At 46.9% G+C, this 17,371-nt stretch overlaps 2 protein-coding genes across 5 annotated transcripts in view; one reads left to right on the forward strand and one right to left on the reverse strand.

Annotated features, from left to right (window-relative positions):
- The first annotated feature begins 3,093 nt into the window (after positions 1-3,093).
- Positions 3,094-6,819, forward strand: BRD3OS (BRD3 opposite strand). The gene is made up of 2 exons (XM_065648839.1): positions 3,094-3,163; positions 3,452-6,819. Exon 2 carries the CDS (start codon positions 4,092-4,094, stop codon positions 4,359-4,361), a length of 270 nt encoding a protein of 89 aa, XP_065504911.1. The 5' UTR covers positions 3,094-3,163; positions 3,452-4,091; the 3' UTR covers positions 4,362-6,819.
- Positions 6,820-8,130: 1,311 nt separating this feature from the next.
- The window catches only part of BRD3 (bromodomain containing 3), a 41,565-nt gene continuing 32,324 nt past the window's right edge, over positions 8,131-17,371 (reverse strand). For all 4 annotated transcript variants that reach the window (XM_065648235.1, XM_065648234.1, XM_065648233.1 and 1 more), the window contains 4 exons: positions 16,598-16,833; positions 15,789-16,081; positions 13,806-13,934; positions 8,131-13,058 (listed from right to left, as the gene is read on the reverse strand). In XM_065648235.1, the coding sequence (XP_065504307.1) occupies positions 12,943-13,058; positions 13,806-13,934; positions 15,789-16,081; positions 16,598-16,833 (774 nt within the window). In that variant the 3' untranslated portion in view covers positions 8,131-12,942. The remainder of the gene's footprint in view (positions 13,059-13,805; positions 13,935-15,788; positions 16,082-16,597; positions 16,834-17,371) is intronic.

Genomic DNA, 17,371 nt, shown 5'->3' on the forward strand with positions numbered 1-17,371 from the left:
ACTTAAATGCACAAACACGTCCAAGGAGACTGTACCTTACAAACCAACCAAAACACACCTGGGAAATGGCCACATTTCACAGCAAAATATATTTTCTGTAATATTTGGTATTGCTCTTGGGAGAAGAGCTGTCTCCCCACTCAGCACATGCAGAGGAGCAGCCACGACTCTGCCTCTTTGGAGCAGCCATCTGAAAAGAGCCAAGAACTCCACATTTCCAAACCAGCCAGTGTCCATGGATTGCCATTGCCACCTTCTGGATCAGACCAAGTGTGCACCAGCCTGTCCCAAACCCCGTGGACATCTGTCACCAGCTGGTGCCAGGGTCCCCAGAGCAGGAGCCGTCACGGCTGCTGTCACCGCAGAGCTCAGGCACCACCACCAGCTGTCAGCAGTTACCCGTCCAGCCTACGTGCCATTTACATCGTGCCCTTAGATTCTGTGATCTCCTTTCACCAACTATTTTAGGAAACCTGCGCAAGTCACAACCCAGCGAACACGCTGCTCAGCAGCAGCTCTCGCTCCGTCACCAGTGCGGGACAGATCACACAGCTGTTGAAGTGCTGCCGTATTAAACTACCAACATTCGCTGGGTACAGACGATAATTCTCTGCCTGGCTCATCTACACCTGGTCTATCTGCCCAGACAACTTGTACCCTGAAAGAGTTGTTGCAATTATCCTCCCGCTACCAGAAGCTCACATCTCCTCCTCCCCAGGCACCAATGTGGGTTACTACCTGCTGCCGTGTAAAGGGAGAACAGGAAAATTAACCCAGCACAGCCCCATGCTGGCAGGAGGGATGAACTGGATTCTCTTCTTGTATTGGTGCAAGAGGGGCAGTCAGCCACAAATATTCCTTGTTTAGCCTGGAAAACGCTAATGCTGGTGGGTAGCGCCTGTGAGTGCAGCTCCACTGCAAAAGGGCTCCCAAACTGGGGACCAAGCAGGTGGAGCCACCAATTCCGTGGGCATTTCACTGTGGAATAATCTCATTTATGGGGCCCAGGATGCCCCAGCTGTGCTGAATACAAGTGACAACGTTTCCCCAACGCCATCATCGCGCTGCCAGGACAGCCTGACCGACCAGCTTTGCTCCACCAGCTCCACTTCCAACAGCTTTCCCATCAACATCAAATAGACCCAAACGTTATCACAGTCCTAAGGAGCTCAGTAAGGAGAAAATCACCCAGCACAGCCCTGTACTGCAGCTGTGAATTACAGCAGAGGTAGGGCTGAGGCAAAAGCAAAGCAGAGATTTCCTTGGAGGAAGGAGGAGAAGAACAAACCATCAGCCGAGCAGTACCGGGCTTCACCTCATCCGTTCCACTGCTGCCGCTTCCAGGGTTTATTTGGGAAGGGTCCTGTAGGCAGATGTCTCGGGGACTCACGGCGAAGGCTCAAGTGGATGATCAGAGACAGTTGTTGGCTTTCAGAGTCCTGCAGTTTCCAGTCCTTCTTCTTGCTTTATCTTAGCAATGTAACCACTCTGCTTACTGGCTTCTTCTGTTATGCTCTGAGTTCAATGATAACAGCACCGGTGATTTTTCAGAAAGGTCCAAGACACCTCATCCATGCCACAAAACTAAATCTGGTTCCACTAAATAACTTTGCATTTTGCTCTGCAGCTTCCACAAGGTGGGGCCTGGGCTGCCTCCTCCGTGCTAGAGGGAGGCGGATTAAGCAGCAAAGTCAGGACATTTCTGATAGTAAACATTTTAATAGTGTATTCATTCTTCTTCTTCTTTTTTTTTTCTTTATTTCTTTCTTTCCTCTTTGTGTTTGGTCTAAATCTTCTGGGAACGGGGAATTGCAGCATGCCTTCTATCTGACAGAAGCAAACCACCGCATCTTGTTTGTGTCCGTGAAGGCCAAGCCGAACAGCAGCAGCGCCTCGAGTAGCTCTGCAACAGATAAGTGTATCGGGTCCTTAACAGGAGATTAGATGGCGCTGCGTTCACAGGAGATAAGAAGATTGAAAGCTTAAATTTAGCATCATCAGAAAAAGAATAAGCCCCACAGCTGTCTTCAAAACATATTTCTTGCCGTGCATGCCAGGGCACATTTGGGCTGAGGAACACGCTGGAACAGACTGTGATGACGAGCACTCAGTCACCCTCCTTTTCCACGCAGTCCATCCTATAGATGTACCCGTGCCACTGTCACCGCGACAGTCGCATGAGGCTCAGCACACAGGGGGTGTCCCCTGCCTGTCTTCAGCCCGCAATGGGCACTCACGGGGGACCCCGAGAAAACTGAACGGGTGTGAAGGTACCACGCACCCTCCCAGCACAAATGGCTGCTACACCAGTCACCCACCAGAAAGGGGACCGGGCAGCAACACGCTTTGCCTTGGCTGTAAATGCCAGGGCTGAGACCTGGCACCTTCAGCAGCTTTGGCAGCCGCTCTCCCCAGGGCAGCCCCAGACGGGGTGGGCAACCGCAGGCTCCCCTCATCAGCCCCCGTGCCCCCCACAGGCTCCGCACATGCAGGGTTGGGCGTCCCTTTAAAACACTCTGTGCACCCAGAGGGTGCTGACACCCGTGGGACCCGGGTACCCAGCGTGGGGAGCCCCATTGCTGCGCCCTGGACCCACGCACCCCACTCGGGATGCTCCATTGCCGGGTCCCGGACCCACGCACCCCACTCGGGATGCTCCATTGCCATATCCTAGACCCACGCACCCCACTCGGGATACCCCATTGCCATGTCATAAACACACGCACCCCACTCGGGATGCTCCATTGCCGGGTCCCGGACCCACGCACCCCACTCGGGATGCTCCATTGCCCACGCACCCCACTCGGGATGCTCCATTGCCATATCCTAGACCCACGCACCCCACTCGGGATGCTCCATTGCCCACGCACCCCACTCGGGATGCTCCATTGCCGGGTCCCGGACCCACGCACCCCACTCGGGATGCTCCATTGCCCACGCACCCCACTCGGGATGCTCCATTGCCGGGTCCCAGACCCATGCACCCGGCTCGGGGAGCCCCACCGCCGTTCCCCAGGCTGCCGCCCGCCCGGCCCGCGGCCCCCCCGGCCCCCCGGCCCCCCCGGCCGCGGTTCTGGCTCCTCCCGCCGTGATGCGCTCGGGAAGCGCCGCCGCGGCAGCTCCGCCGAGCGGCGCCGGGGCCGGGCCGGGCCGGGCAGCAACGGTGGGGCCGGGCAGCGCCGGCGCGGGGCGGGGGACGCGGGTGGGGGGTGCGGGCAGCCCTGGGGGTCCGTAGGGGTGGTGGGGGTGCCCCGCGGGGGGCGCGCAGGGGCAGGAGGGTGCGGGAAGCCCCCGCGGGGCCGCGAGGGGTGCGCGGTGCCCGTGGAAAAGGGGTCGGGGGATTCCGGGGGGCGGGCGGGAGGTGGGGGGCACGGTGGTGCTGGGAAAGGGGCCCTCGCAGGACAGGGAACCCCGCTGCCAGGCCTTGGGGTGACCCTCGCTGTGCCACCAGGTTGAAGCCTTGAAAGCGGGGCCGTCAGGAGGCGATGGGTACCCCAGCTCGGGTACCATAACCGGGGCTGGAGGCGGCATCTTCTCCCGCATCCCTGAGTATGTGACTGTCCGTCAGTCTGACATCAGCGTGAAGCACAGGTGGAGAGTTCATGCACGGGCCTGGGTGCTGCTGGCCTCTTAGGTCTGACCTCTTAGGCCTGCCCAACGGCTTCGGGATCCTTTCTTCAGGGAAGCAAAACACGTCTCAGCCCATCCTGCCCGCACCCACCGCTGTGAAGCCACCGCTCGCACCTGCTGAGATGCTTCAGGGACTGTCAACAACAAGCAGCTCATGTGCCTGTGGTCCCTTTGCAAGATGAAACACGTAGCGACGTCACCACTGGATGAGGTTTCAGCCATCCTGGCTTGTTATTTAAGCAAGGCCAGGCTGCCAGTTGTGGGTTTTGGGTGCGGGTACCCCTGCTCCCTCTCCTGAGCGGTGTGTACACCGACCAACAGCTCGTGGGTTGCAAGAGCCGTGCCCCTGGGGATGTTCTCCTTGAGCTCGAAGCAGCAGCAGCCGACCTGGACTGACCCAGCGGGGCATATTTCGGAGCTGCCGGGAAGGAGCTCTCGCCTTCGGAGTGACCCCTGAGCAGATGACTGACAAGGTGATGAACGGGAGGGTGCCCCTGCCTGAAAAGGCCTTGTCCGAGGGCTACGCGCGGCTGCGGTACCGGGACACCTCCATGCTCATCTGGCAGCAGCAGCAGCAGAAACTGGAGTCGGCGCCCCCCAACACTTACCTGAGCAGGAGTCGGAGTATGTGGTACTCGCAGTACGGCAACGAAGCCATCCTGGTGCGGGACAAAAACAAGCTGGATGTCTCCAGGGACACAGGGCAATCTAAGTTTTGTGCTATTATGTAATTTCGGTGGTTTGGCGTTAGAGAGCCACGCGTGGAGACAAACCAGACTTGCATCAAGCTGGGGGAGATGGGTTTGCACCATCCTCACAACAGACCTGTGGCTAAAGCGGCGTGTGTGGGATAAGGCCAGAAGGGCTGTCTGAGGTTTACCGGTTGTTTTCACTGTTGGTAGTACCAGATTTTGCGTGTCATTGAGTGTGCGTTTAACAAAAACAGTCTCGCTCAGGAGCTCACGAGCTTGTGTTTGCTGCCTGGCATCTTGGCAGGGTCCGTGCTGGACCATGTGTTGCTTGTAAGTGGCTTGTGTACCGTGAGAAACACCCGCTGTCATTTGGGAGCCATCCCTGGCAGGCACTTTGACTTGCTAGTCCTTAGACATTGTGAATTCTGGTGGGAAAGCGGTGAGCGCAGATCTGTTTGCACCGAGGCCAAGATTTTAGGAAGGTGACCTGCAAAACTACTGGGCCATTACTTGTTCTCCTTGCCCTGCCTTCCCTTTACTGACTGCCCTGGAAGTGGTCTCTTACAACCAGGTAACAAAGCGATTTATTGTGGGTGAGAAGAGGGAAGGAATGTCTTTAGAATTTCACCTGAGCCTTCAAAACGCCTGGCAGGAAAGGTGCGCTGCAGTTCCATCCTGCGCAAAGCAAGGGGCCCTCTCTGGTGCCACAATTTGGTGTAATGGAAATAACAGACAGGAATTCGCACGGATCACCAAGCGAACCACCCGAAAGGGAGGGACGGGCCCAGGAAAGCACCAGGAAGAAAGTGACTATAAATACATCTCCTGCTAAGGGACAGAAGGAAACTCCTCCGCAGTCTGTACCTGCCCCCAGCGATATGTTGCAGAAGGAAACAGGTCACTGAAGTTCGCTTTGCCTTTGAGTTTTCATGCACGCAGTAGCTTGGAAGAGTTTATCTTCCGGTTTGGGTTGGATAGTAGATTCGGTGCATGTATTTTTAAAGTTGTGTCTGGGAGTGTTTGTTTCAGCTAACGGAGGGATTTTAAGAGGGAGAAATACTACAATTGCACTTCTTAGGAACAGAGATTGCTTTCGGGTTGTTTTGTTAGAGCTGAATCCCTGACTTGCTCAAGGCAAGATCAAACTGAGAAGCTCAACCCAGCGAGCCCCTAAACAAAGCAGTACCTCTTCCAGGGGTGCTAATTACGTGCCCACGGTTCAGCATTAAAGTATAACATTGGGCTTATGTCCTAGACTCCCTTTATGTCTTGCCTGGGACGTCCCCCTGCACCCGTGTGCCTAATCCAGCAGTGCTTAGGTATAGGCTTAACTTTGAGCAAATCAGTATTCGATGTTGACTTCAGTATGGATTATTTACCTGCCTAAAATTAGGCACAGGCATTAATTCTATTATATTTATCTAAAACATCATTTGCATTTTTTGAGCACTTTATTTTTTTTGAGATGGTGAAGAACCTTCTCCACCTCTTCCGCATGGGTTAAACGGTAGAACACACACACTCAAGTTTGCTGAGCAGAACAAACCTGTTTTAATGTGAGATCATAGAGGTTTGATGTACTCAGCCCTGATCTGTGGCATGTGTATTCACTGCAAACTACAGGCAGCTCATTTTTTTTTTTTAAAGTACTATTTATGCATGTGGTGTTGTTTGGTGTATGCTCATAAAATTAAACCTGCTGATGGACCTCAGCGCTTTGCTCTGTGCGCTCACATAGTCCTCTTGATCTTGCCAGGACTAGCTCTGGATGGGAAATATTTTGGTGAATAAATGTTGTTCAACCGGGGGAAAAGCACCTGATGAGATTCACAAAACCAGCAAGACTCAGCAAGCCGTGGCAGTGGTTGCAGAGCTCCTGCGCTGAGCAGGTTAAGGGGGAGCAGCACCCGGGATGCAGCCGGGGCTCAGTTGTGAGCAAATGGGTGATGATTGTAATTACAGGCACGGGCAGGAGCTTGGACCGAGAGCTCCCCCAGAACTGCAGAAGGTGGGTTCAGGGCCTTCCCTGCAGCTCAGGGGAACGCGCAAACTCTGCGAGTTTAGGGAACAGCACATCCCCAAAACCAGCTGTTCGTTTTCTTTTCTTATAGAAAAAAAAAAAAATAGGATTTGTGTTTTGTTTTTCTCAGAAAGTTTATTATTTTGGGTATAATCAGTCTCTTTTTGTTTATGCGGCTGGTAAACCAAAATTAAGTTATTTTAAATGTTAACTGGACTATACAAGAATAAAAACTTAAGTATGTGCATAAATTCTTCCAGGATTAAGCTGGACACAACAATACAGGAAGAGAGTGACTTGTTCTTCCATCTCTGTGTGACCGTGACTGTATTATTTCCGTATCTGTGTGTCCTTATTAGTCACAGCAGGTTTGTGGAGTAGCTGCTATAAGCATTTCTGTAAACCACTTGTGTAGTGTCGATGCACTTGTTTAAAATGCTGTCATAGCCTCTTGGATAAAGTGCATTAAAATGGTTTGAATGCATCATCAAGAGCAGCTGTTTTTCTTCTGCATGTTAATCACTTTGCCACATCCAGCTGTTTTCACTCCCAGTTCCACCCAGGCAGAAGAGGCAGTTTCTCCCAGCAGGAATTATTTTAATTACTGGTGGGGCTGTGGGTGAGTCCCACCACGTTACCTGTGAAGAGTGGCCATGGTTGGAGGAGGCTCCTCCAAGTTCCCAAGCCCAGGAGCCCTTGTCAAGGCTCAGAGGTGCACGGGGGGACAAGGACAGGCTCTGGCTGTCACACAATAACCTCTGTCCATACAGATATTGGTGTGAGCCGAACCTCAGCTGTGTTCTGCCTGTCCTCAGCCTCCTCCAAGTCTGTCAGAAGCAGCTTGATGCACCTAGACTTAACTCACTAGTAAATGCCAAAGGAAACATCCTCCTGTGGGGCAACCGCCTCACAGGAGATTTTTAAAGGCCAAGTTGAACAAACATTTCCTTTAAGGGTATCAGTACAACTACTAAGCAAGACACGTTTGCTGAAACCTCAGTGACATTATGGCTTTTAAACCCAGTGAGCAGGAACAGGGTTAGAGAAAGATTAACCCTGGGGAAACGTGGCTGTTGTAACCCTTACATTACAAATAAGCCGAGAAACCCAACAGCAAAACCAACCTGAACCCTCTCCAAGGACCAAAACAGGTCTTGGCCACTGTACAGTAATGGCAAGACTCTGCTGTGGATGTGACCAGCCCCTCCAGCTGTGTCTCCGATGTCCTGCTCACCCCAGCTGGTTCCTCCTTTGGGTCGTGGTGGCTTGACACCGGTCAGCATTACACCCGGGTGAAAAGCATCACCTCTTCTTCAGCTGAACTTACCTCAATCAGATGCAATTCTCACATAATCTAAGACCCTTTCAGACTGTAGGTTTCTAGGGAAAGTCCTTCCTCAGCTGCCCTGGTGCATTAAAACAGGTGAGTGTTGCTCTCACCACCAAGGTCTATTTAGAGCACATCTACACCAGATACTAAACCAGGATTCAGAGACCCCAAGGCCCCAAACTCACCCCTGCTCTGAAGGCAGTTTTACCCACTCATGTAACGCTCCAGCAGCGCCAACAGCTGCACTTGCAAAATTACTTCCAAATTATTTCAATACTCATGGCACTAGGACTCTCCATACCCAACTGCTCCAAAGCCCTACGGGTCTTCAGCTGGAGCAAGTGCAACAGCTGGAAAAAGAGGTGAGGAAAGGGAGAGGAGAGGGGAAGATACGGGATCAAACTGCACACACAAAACAATTTTTCTTTTTATTATGAAAACAAAACAAAATACCCAGGACCAGGGTCCATAATTACCAGTAACATCAAAGATTACTTTCTAACCTTTTTTTTTTTTAAATTCTGTTGTGTTTGAGGCCAGCAATTGCAATGAACAAGCTAAACTACTTACATTGACTCATTTCAGTAACTGACATTTACAGGAATATACTAGAAATGGCACTAAAAAGTTTTAAGAAAAAGAGTTACGGTAAATTTGCATGCACATCATACAGAAAAGTAACTTTTTTTTAAATATTAAAAAAACCTCAAAAAGAACAAAACCAAAAATACAACAACAAATCTTTCTGGATTGGTTATGCCAGTATCAGGGATAAGTTCTAAGTGGCCTGTGTCAAATCCTAGCTGGTGGTTTATTTATTTTTAAAAATGACATTTAAAAAGATATGCAAATACCATTTCTTTAAAAAAATGCATCCCATTGTTTTACAAGATAATGCTGCTGTAGTGTAATGAAACCTTACTCTAAATTTATTTTCAACAATGCAGAACCTGCCCACAGTTAGCCCTAGTGGTAACTGCTCGTGTTTGAGAATGTATCTTTAAAACCCAGCACTAAAAAGGTTGTGGTTTTTCTTTGTCATGCCCCAATCCCTTCCCCTTAGCTCCAACCCCAACTTTAAAAAACAGCATTCCTTTCAAAACAAGGAAAAAATTAAAAACTGGTCTAAGAGTCCCCAAAACAGAGAAAGAACTAGATCAGGTAAATGCAGTCTGCTTCTACCACATCAAGAACATGGACAGAGACCCCCCTGGGTAACTAATTTGTATTTTTAAATACACACGCAGAGGTGCATGCGTGTGGGTGCAACTATTATACACCCCCTCCCAAACAACAGTTACACAGTCCTGAAATATCAGTTCTACAGTTACAAACCCTGTCGGTAGGAAAGTTTAAAATCACATCATTACAAAACTGAAATGATTTTGTACAGACAACATTTGGTTCGCGGAAAACTGTCGTACGCAACAGATTCCTTTAGTGGATGGATCAGGGCTGAGCCCGTGGGATGCGGATCTCCCACCGAGCCCAAGGAACAGGCTGACCTTACAATCAGATAAAGTTTCACAAAGTTTTTAAAGGTGCAGTAATGCTGGTTGATTGATAACAGGTCTGGCCAGATATTGTTTTGTCAAAACAGGAATTCGTCAGAAAAAACAGTTTCAATAAAACTATTTGCGCATATGTATACATATGAAATCATACTGATTTCAGTGAAGTTTCCCCTGGAAAACAAAGTTAAACTTTGTTTGTTCAAGAAAAATTCTACCATAAAAATTATTTTTAATTCTTAAGTTTTAAAATGTTATTTCAAATGTTATATGTTCGATCATTTTAAAGATCTTTCATTACATCTGTACTGACATGTCATGCAATACAAACTCAAATAAATGCTCTATTGTTTCAGTTTCCAACTCGTTTAAGGGCTGCTGCTACTTACTATGGACTGAAAACATCTCCTCTTTCCTGGAGATACAAGAGGCACCACTACTGACATGTTGGAGATAACGAGTACTACAAACAATGTGAAAATGAAAAAGTGTAAGAAAAACATTTTGAAATTAAGAGTCACCAGTTTCTTTCCTAAAATGAAGGTCACGCTAAAATGGATTTCTCCTCTGAACTGCCATTTCTTAGAGAACACCCTGTGTTCCATGAAGACAGAACTTACTACTAAACGGCAGCCCAAGTTGCAGTTGGGTATTATCGAAGATACGCAGGTGGTTTTTCATATTCCTTGGTGGCTTTGGTTGCTTGTTTATCTCACAAATCCCCAAGCAAGGACAAGTTTGCCACATAAAACCGGGATCCTCTGGCACTGCAGACGGTCCCAGGCCAGGCTGCTTTCCATCACTTCACACTTGGTCCCCAGCCCTTCGCCTCTCACCTCCCCACCAGTGTCAGGGGGACAGACCTCGGTGTCCCAGCGGAACATCTGTACCCCGGCCGTGGTCTGCAGGGCTGTCCCCGATGTCCGAGGATGCTGCGGAGCCGGGTCCCCAGGCTTCACGTGGCGGTGACGCTGGCGAGAGCTGCCGCTGGGTTTGTTCTGCACTGCGTTACATCAAGTGCACAGCTTGGGTTAACGCACACGGGAAAAGGTGTCCAGCCAGGAAAACTGCGAGCTTGTGTCTCCGAGTTGTCACGGTATTGACTTGGTTGCAATTATTTTAATACCAGTTGGTTTTGATAATGCGAGTCTCACATAATAGGAGAAGCACAGATGAAAACCAACCCCATTGAAAAAAAAAAAAAACAACTAAGCTCTTAATTAGGTGTATATTACATTTCCTCACAGTAAATTCTGAAAATATTACTAAGGATTTGTCTAGGTGAAGTTTTTGTTAAAGGCAGAATTTTAAAAAAGTATAGGAACTAAAAATAACTCCACTGTTAAAAGAAAAATTATTAATTTCAGTAAGAATCACCCTTGTTCATCCACTTGCAAATACTATGGGGAACTATCTGCAAAGACGTGAGAGCCTCCTGCCAATGGGCCCAGCACCCTGGGGACTGCAAAAGGAGACAGGGATACCCAGCAAATTCCAGGAGGATCTCAGTGGCTCACAGCAGCCCTCTCAGCACTTAGAAAAAAAACAAAACAAAACCAAAACACACCAACCGAAACAAAAAAGGGGGAATTTTTTTCTACAGCAAACTGGGGGGAGTGTGTTATTGTCACTACACAGATAAGACACAGACAGAGGGCACATCAGCTGTAAGAGATGCACATCTGAACACTCAAATGCTGATCTTTGAAAGACAGATATATATGTGTATATATATGCAAGAATAAAATTCTTGCTAATTCCATCTCCTAAGTGTGTAAGTATTTTAGTGTCTAAAACCTCAGACGATGGGCAATAAGTGACTGGCAGGTGAGTGTGGATGTGGTTAGAAGTGCAAACCTCTTTACAATAAAAAGAATTTACAATCACTTTCTGCCCCTCAGATTACTAATTTTATATAATTATAGAAATGGTGTTTCCCTAAAATTGGATCATAAAAGAAAAAATCCTGTTCTACAAAAAAATAAAGCGGGGGCAAAAAAGACCTCTGGAAATATTGCAGAGAATATAATAATGTGCTGTATCAAGAAATTGTATCTACCTGTATGTCTCCAAAATCTGTATAAAACAGGAAAAAAATGGAGCTGGGGTGAAAAATATAAAGAACATCCCAAACATGACAGAGCACCAGACACACGACAGACTGGACTGTAGCACCTGTAGGTATAAAGTCCATTGGATTTAAATAAAGTATCAGATTTTTATTTGCTTTTTTGTTGTGTGGGTTTTTTTTTTTTTAAATCTGATTCAAATCACTTTAAAAGTCTGCATTTCTGTTGTCTGCGTAACACAGCTTTGGTTTTGTTATTTTTTAGTAAGTTTTAAATGACCAGTGGTGTTTAATAAATAAAGTACTTGTATATACACAAAATTAGGGACAGTGAAAACAGACTGTATTGCAGCAATGCAAGTCAAAACATCAGGCTGGACTAAAACTGCAAGCCTCAAATTGTCTTATTTTTTTCTCCCTTCCCTCTTGTTTCTTTCTATCGAGGTAAGCATTTCAATGTCTGGAAACCTGCCCCCTGCATGACACACAAGTCGCATTCCTCTTCTAGGAGCTCACTACTGAAATAAGGAGGGGAAAAAAAAAAAGAAACAAAAACACAAAACCAAACCAAACACACACAACATCCCTCTGCAAATCCCCTGCCAGCTCAGCCTCAGGTGGAGCTCAAGTGCTCCTTTATTTTAAGCCCAGACTGAGGTGCTTGTCATGGAGAAAGTAATTAAGCACGTGTCTAATAACAAGTGCATGACTCGCCCTGGTCACTCTGCAAGGATCACTCTGGGGTCCAGCTGAGAACTTTCAGCCAGAAACTGGTGTCAATTAAATGAAAACTTTCATACAGAGTGTCCATTTCCTGGAAATTATCTATTTGATGTTAAAAATAACATTCCCAAGAAAACCGAGTGTCCCTTGCTCCCTTCTTTGCAACATATCCCCAAGAAAAGTGAAATTTTTGAGTGAAAAAACCCAAGAAATTCAACCACTTATACAGTGCTCATGTGCTTGAAGTTGTAATACATTCATGCTTAAATACCTTCCTGAACAGGTGCCCTTGCCTCTACCAAGATTAAAAAAAAAAAAAAAAGCATGTTAGCAATCCACAGCACATGAGAATTTTGATTTTTTTTTTGTTTTTATGTAAAAAGATGATAGCATCTGACATTTTCATCACACTGTAGACTTTGAGATTAAAAATACTAGTGCTAATAACAAATACACCAACTAGTTCAAAAGCTAACATCTTTCAGATACAGTACCATTTTACAGAGATTTCTTTTAAAAAAAGATTTTTTTTTTTTTTTACCTTGTGTGAGCCAGGCAGGCTTATTAAAGAGAACATTCTGGGGAGAGGGAAGGGGCAGGAGGGAAATGTACTACAAACCTTGCAGAACTTTCTATTTATCTCCTGCTAAGAGCTTGAAGTTCTTCCATTTTCAACCAATTTTCTTCAGTTAAAATGTATTTTAGAGACTTTATGCAAAGGGAACTATTTGTCATAAAGTCTAGTCAACACACACACACACGCAAAGATCTTTGACCTATTAAAAAGAGAGCCCCCCAAAAAAATGGAAGATAACTTTTATAACACTGAATTAAAAAATAAAAAAAGTCAGAGGAAAAAAAAAACCTGACCACCGTGAAACAAGAGCAGTATATTAAGAAAAAGGAACACTGCAGAGCATCGGTGAGGGTGATGTCCGTTTTGTGTTTTGTGTCTAAGTGTCCATAACTCATTCCGAATCGCTGCTGTCCGAGCTGGAGCCGCTGGAGCTGCTGCTCCCGGATTCGGAGGAGCTGCTGCTGCTGAGCCGGGAAGGGCCTCCCGAGGGAGCCGAGCCGGATTTCTCTGCGGGGAAGAAGGCAGCGATGTGGTTACTTGCGAGGAACTGAACTACAGAAGGGTTGCCACCAGCCTTCGTCCTCCGTGGCTTCGTTCACAACTTTGTTTTGCCTGGGCAGGTTATTTACCTGCAGCCTTTGCTTGCAGCAACGAGGCCCACCCCGTCAGTGGACATCAAGGTTTCTCAGGCTGCAGGCGACCATGAAAGTTTGGGATCCGCACAGGAGAGCAGAGCAGCTGTGTCCACAGCCCTGCATGCTTCAGCGCAACCTCCAAACCCAGGAAAATCCCGCTTGACTTGTGCAAAGCTGGAAGCAGCTTAGTTTGCACTTAAAGAACCTTTTGTATCATTTTTCACACTATTGCACTAAATGGGGCCTTGGGCTTTTTTAATCCCACAAGGGAGAAAACCCATCCTTTAGCTGCTCTGTACTGCTGTCTGTGTGCAGAGTCCTGCGCAGGCTAACACAGAGCAGACAGTCCTCCTCCCTCTGAAGGATGAATTACCTGCAGGACACCTCACATTTACAACCTGGGAGAGCTTCCACCTGGACAGGGACCAAAGCAGCTCCCCCAGAGCAGCTCAGTGCCCAGCAGTAACTCACTGTGCCCCTACACCAGTGACCAGCTGGGGTAACTGTCACATAGATAAACCCAAGTCTACAAGGCAGCAGCACTTTTGCCGTGGTGAGGAAGTCTATGTACACACGCAACTATCTGGGCACTCTTGCACAGTAAAACCAAAACCATTACCTTTCTTTGCAGGTTTCTTGTTGTTGTTTAGCTGCCCACTGACGTCCTGTAACCGTTTTTCTAGTTCCTTCTTCTTTTCCTGAGCCAACTCTTCTTTTGACTTTGCTGCTTGCTTTTTTCCACTTGCAGCTGTGGAGGAGGAATGCACAATTTCTGAAACTGCATGGTTGCAGGTGAAAAAGAGCAGACATTGCTATTTTACAGGGCATGTAAATCTGTGCAACCACTCTGCAGTGACACTGGTAAGATCATGTGCCCACACAGCAACTGCACACCCCAGATGGAAGACAACACATGAAGTTGTCCCGTTCATCCCATCACCATTATACTGTTACACGCATTTTTTAAGAGAGACCTTCTGGAAACTATTTTACAAGACAGAAATATCCTTGTAATAACCTTGTAGTTACAGGCTACTTACCAACCAGTTATATGGCCAAATTACATTTGTAATTACAGAATTGTTACACGGGTTTTCTACCCTGTAAAATAAAGTGTCCCATTAAAGGCTGTCAGAAGCATCTGCCACTGTAACTTAAGATACCTCATGCAAGAATCTACTATGGTGCTTTAAGTATAAAACAAAATAAAAAGGACAAATTAAAAACCAACTGAGGCAAAGGCTGGCAGACAAGAATGTAGTTGCATTGGTTCAGATGGAAATGGTGAGAGGTACCAGCAACACTCCTACTCCTGAGCAGAAGAAATACCCCTCCAAAGATGGACTAATTCAACCCAGGTGTTCACCAGGATCGGAAGCACAAGACAGGACGAGACATTTTGCCTGATTCAGCAAGGAAATACCTACATTTCTGTGTGCTGTTTGAAAGAGATGATTAAAAAAAAAAATCTTGAAAGCACAGTCCTAAGAAGGTGTGCTCCTGAAATCTAAGCATTGCAATAGAGAGCAGAGAGCCCAGAGCCCAGCTGGGGTCAGGCCTGCCAGCCCAGGGTGTGCCAGTCTCAGAGGAACGGACAGACAGACATCTGAGGTTATTTATCTGTGTTTCTCTACACTTTGGTTCAAAAACAAAAGGATGCTTCTTGTTCCTAACAACTCTGGAAAATCTCTTCCTGAGCTATTCCAATAGTGAAGGACTCAGAGCAATTAAAAATAAATCAAAGCAGTGTATTAAAAAGCAAAGAGAGGTGTCAAAGTCTGAGCTTTACTTAGGCCTATCTAAAAGTCCTATGGTAAGAAATAGGGGTGCTCTGCAAGAGCTGTGAGTAGCTATTGTGTTGTACTCCTAACAGGACAACTCCCTCTTCACTGACAAGCAGGTGGACAGAGCCAGGACCACTTCAGGTAAGTCATCCTGTCACTATTCGGCTGGAGCTAAACTCTCAAGGGGCCACAACAATTCACTCTCTGTGGATGAGGCACAGAGAAAAGTCTGTCCCGTACTGTACCCAACACTCAGCAGCGCAGTAACATTAATCCTCTGATCTGATAGAGACTGAGGGGAATATAGTGATCATACCACTTAGGAAGAGCGTTTTTGGGTGAATGCACAATTTGGACACTTACAGCCAGAATCCACAGGGTGTTCAGGTGACTTTGTGCAAGTCATTTATTCCCTTGGTGTTTTGCATCCCAACCACGCTTTTTGTTTCCTTTCTAATTAGATGCTAAACTATTCAGGATAAGAAACTGATCCTTCCAGATATGTGCACATAACACTTAACACAATGAGACTGAAACCTTTATAGTGCCTTCTAGATTCTAGATAAGTAATAAAGGTATCACACAGGTCTTGCGGAGGAACACAATAGTCCTCCAGGTCTCCACAGCATGACATCATGGGAAGAAAGAACAGAAAAAATAGAAAGTTTCTGTACATTTTCTTGGGAGAAAAGAATCTCTAAAAATGCCTGTCATCACATACTCAATAGCTGGATAAGAGAATCCCAACACACATGCCCTGACTCCAAAGCTGAGCCCAAGAGCTGGTGGGGAAACACACGCCCCAGGAGGTAACTTACAAAACGGTTTCCTTTGTTTTTTCTGTAAACAAGATTTCACGTATCTCTCCAGTTCTCGTAAAGTTGTGGGCTTCAATGTTTCAAAATCTATTTCTATCTCGTCGGGATTGGAGTCTCTGAGGGAAGGTTCCCGTGACTGGATGATGTGCACCACCCTGCCCAGTTTCTCTCCGGGCAGGCGATTGATGTCCAAGCTGAGTTGTCGTTTCTCATCGTAGGTCATGGGTAGACCTTCCTCCTCTTCGTCTGAATCGTAGGTTGCAGATGCCTGTTTGCCTCCCTTCTTGGGCTGCCTGGGGGGTTGGTAAGTATGGAAACATTCATGGGTATATAAAAGCAGTAACTCCTTTTTTCTACCCCTGCCTTGGAACAAACATCCCAATGCTCTTGGCTTTGAATCTCTAGCCAGATGGCTTGAACAGCACTACAACTTCTGAAAAAGTTCAGAAATCTGACATCAGCTGTTCTATTATATTTTAGCCCTGTAAGGATGACAACAAGCCCACATAGCAGCAGGGGAGCAGCAATGAAATGGCACATCCGTGCTGGCTGCACAAAAGGCGAAAACCAAAACCTTATCTGAGAGTGATCAGGCGGGGACTCTAACAGAGCTGGACAGTGGAAATACGACTGTTCCACTGCCAGCTCTAACTTAAAGACTCCCTGGAGTTGTCTGGGAATGGGGACATGATTCAGCAGCAAATTAACTGCTGTGACAACTGAGCTTCACCAGGAATCCAACGAGGACAGAAGAACTGGGCTGGAAGCTCTTGGCATCCCCGTTAAGACAATGTGCAGAAGGCTCTTACCTGTTGGCTGTGGTTGTGCTGTTTGCTTTCTTCACTGGGGCTTTCTTCTGTTGGGTTTGTTTTGGTGGTTGAGCCACCTTGGGTTTCTTCTCTTCCTCAGCTTTTACTTTGTGCTTTTCTTTTTCTTTCTCTTTATCTTTCTTTTTCTTCTCTTTTTCCTTCTTCTCTTTTTTTTTCTTTGGTTTGTTCACTGGCGCTTGTGACAATGCAGCTAGCTGCTCATGGACGGCCTTCAGCTGGAGGAGGACAGTGAAAAAAATTAATCAGAGTTCAAGGCAAGAGAGCTGATGCCTCCACATACCCTTCCTCTACATCCCAATGTGTAAGTACATTCCAAAGTCATCGATCAAGCAGTCTAGTGATTGAGCTAAGGAGACTTTGTTTGATTTGAAATTCTTTAAAAAAAATGCAGTGCAATACACAGAAGCTGACCCAAATGAAAACATCATTCTTGTTTTATAGGGGCAAATAAAAATTAAGCTTAATAGCTCCATCTAGAGTCCTGACGACTTGGTCTCTGAAATACTGGGTTCACTTTGTGGCTCTCCTACTAGCTTGCTTTGAGACACTGGATAAGCTGTTTTATTAATGCTTTGTTATATTACGGTAGCACACATAAGCACTATAGCATCCGCATAATAAGAAAGGCCATGACTTAAGCGTTTGCAACCACAACAGTCAGAACAGCTCACTTCTACAGACGGGGTACGGGAGGACAATATCCCACAGGAAGCTTGTGCCAAATTTTGTTACGCCTGAGCTCACATATAAAAT

Source organism: Caloenas nicobarica, chromosome 19, assembly GCF_036013445.1.
Source record: "Caloenas nicobarica isolate bCalNic1 chromosome 19, bCalNic1.hap1, whole genome shotgun sequence".
NCBI classification, from domain to species: Eukaryota; Metazoa; Chordata; class Aves; order Columbiformes; family Columbidae; genus Caloenas; species Caloenas nicobarica.

Excerpts from the sequence above, each read along its gene's own strand:
- BRD3OS (XM_065648839.1), top strand. The coding sequence starts at position 4,092 with ATGACTGACAAGGTGATGAACGGGAGGGTGCCCCTGCCTGAAAAGGCC.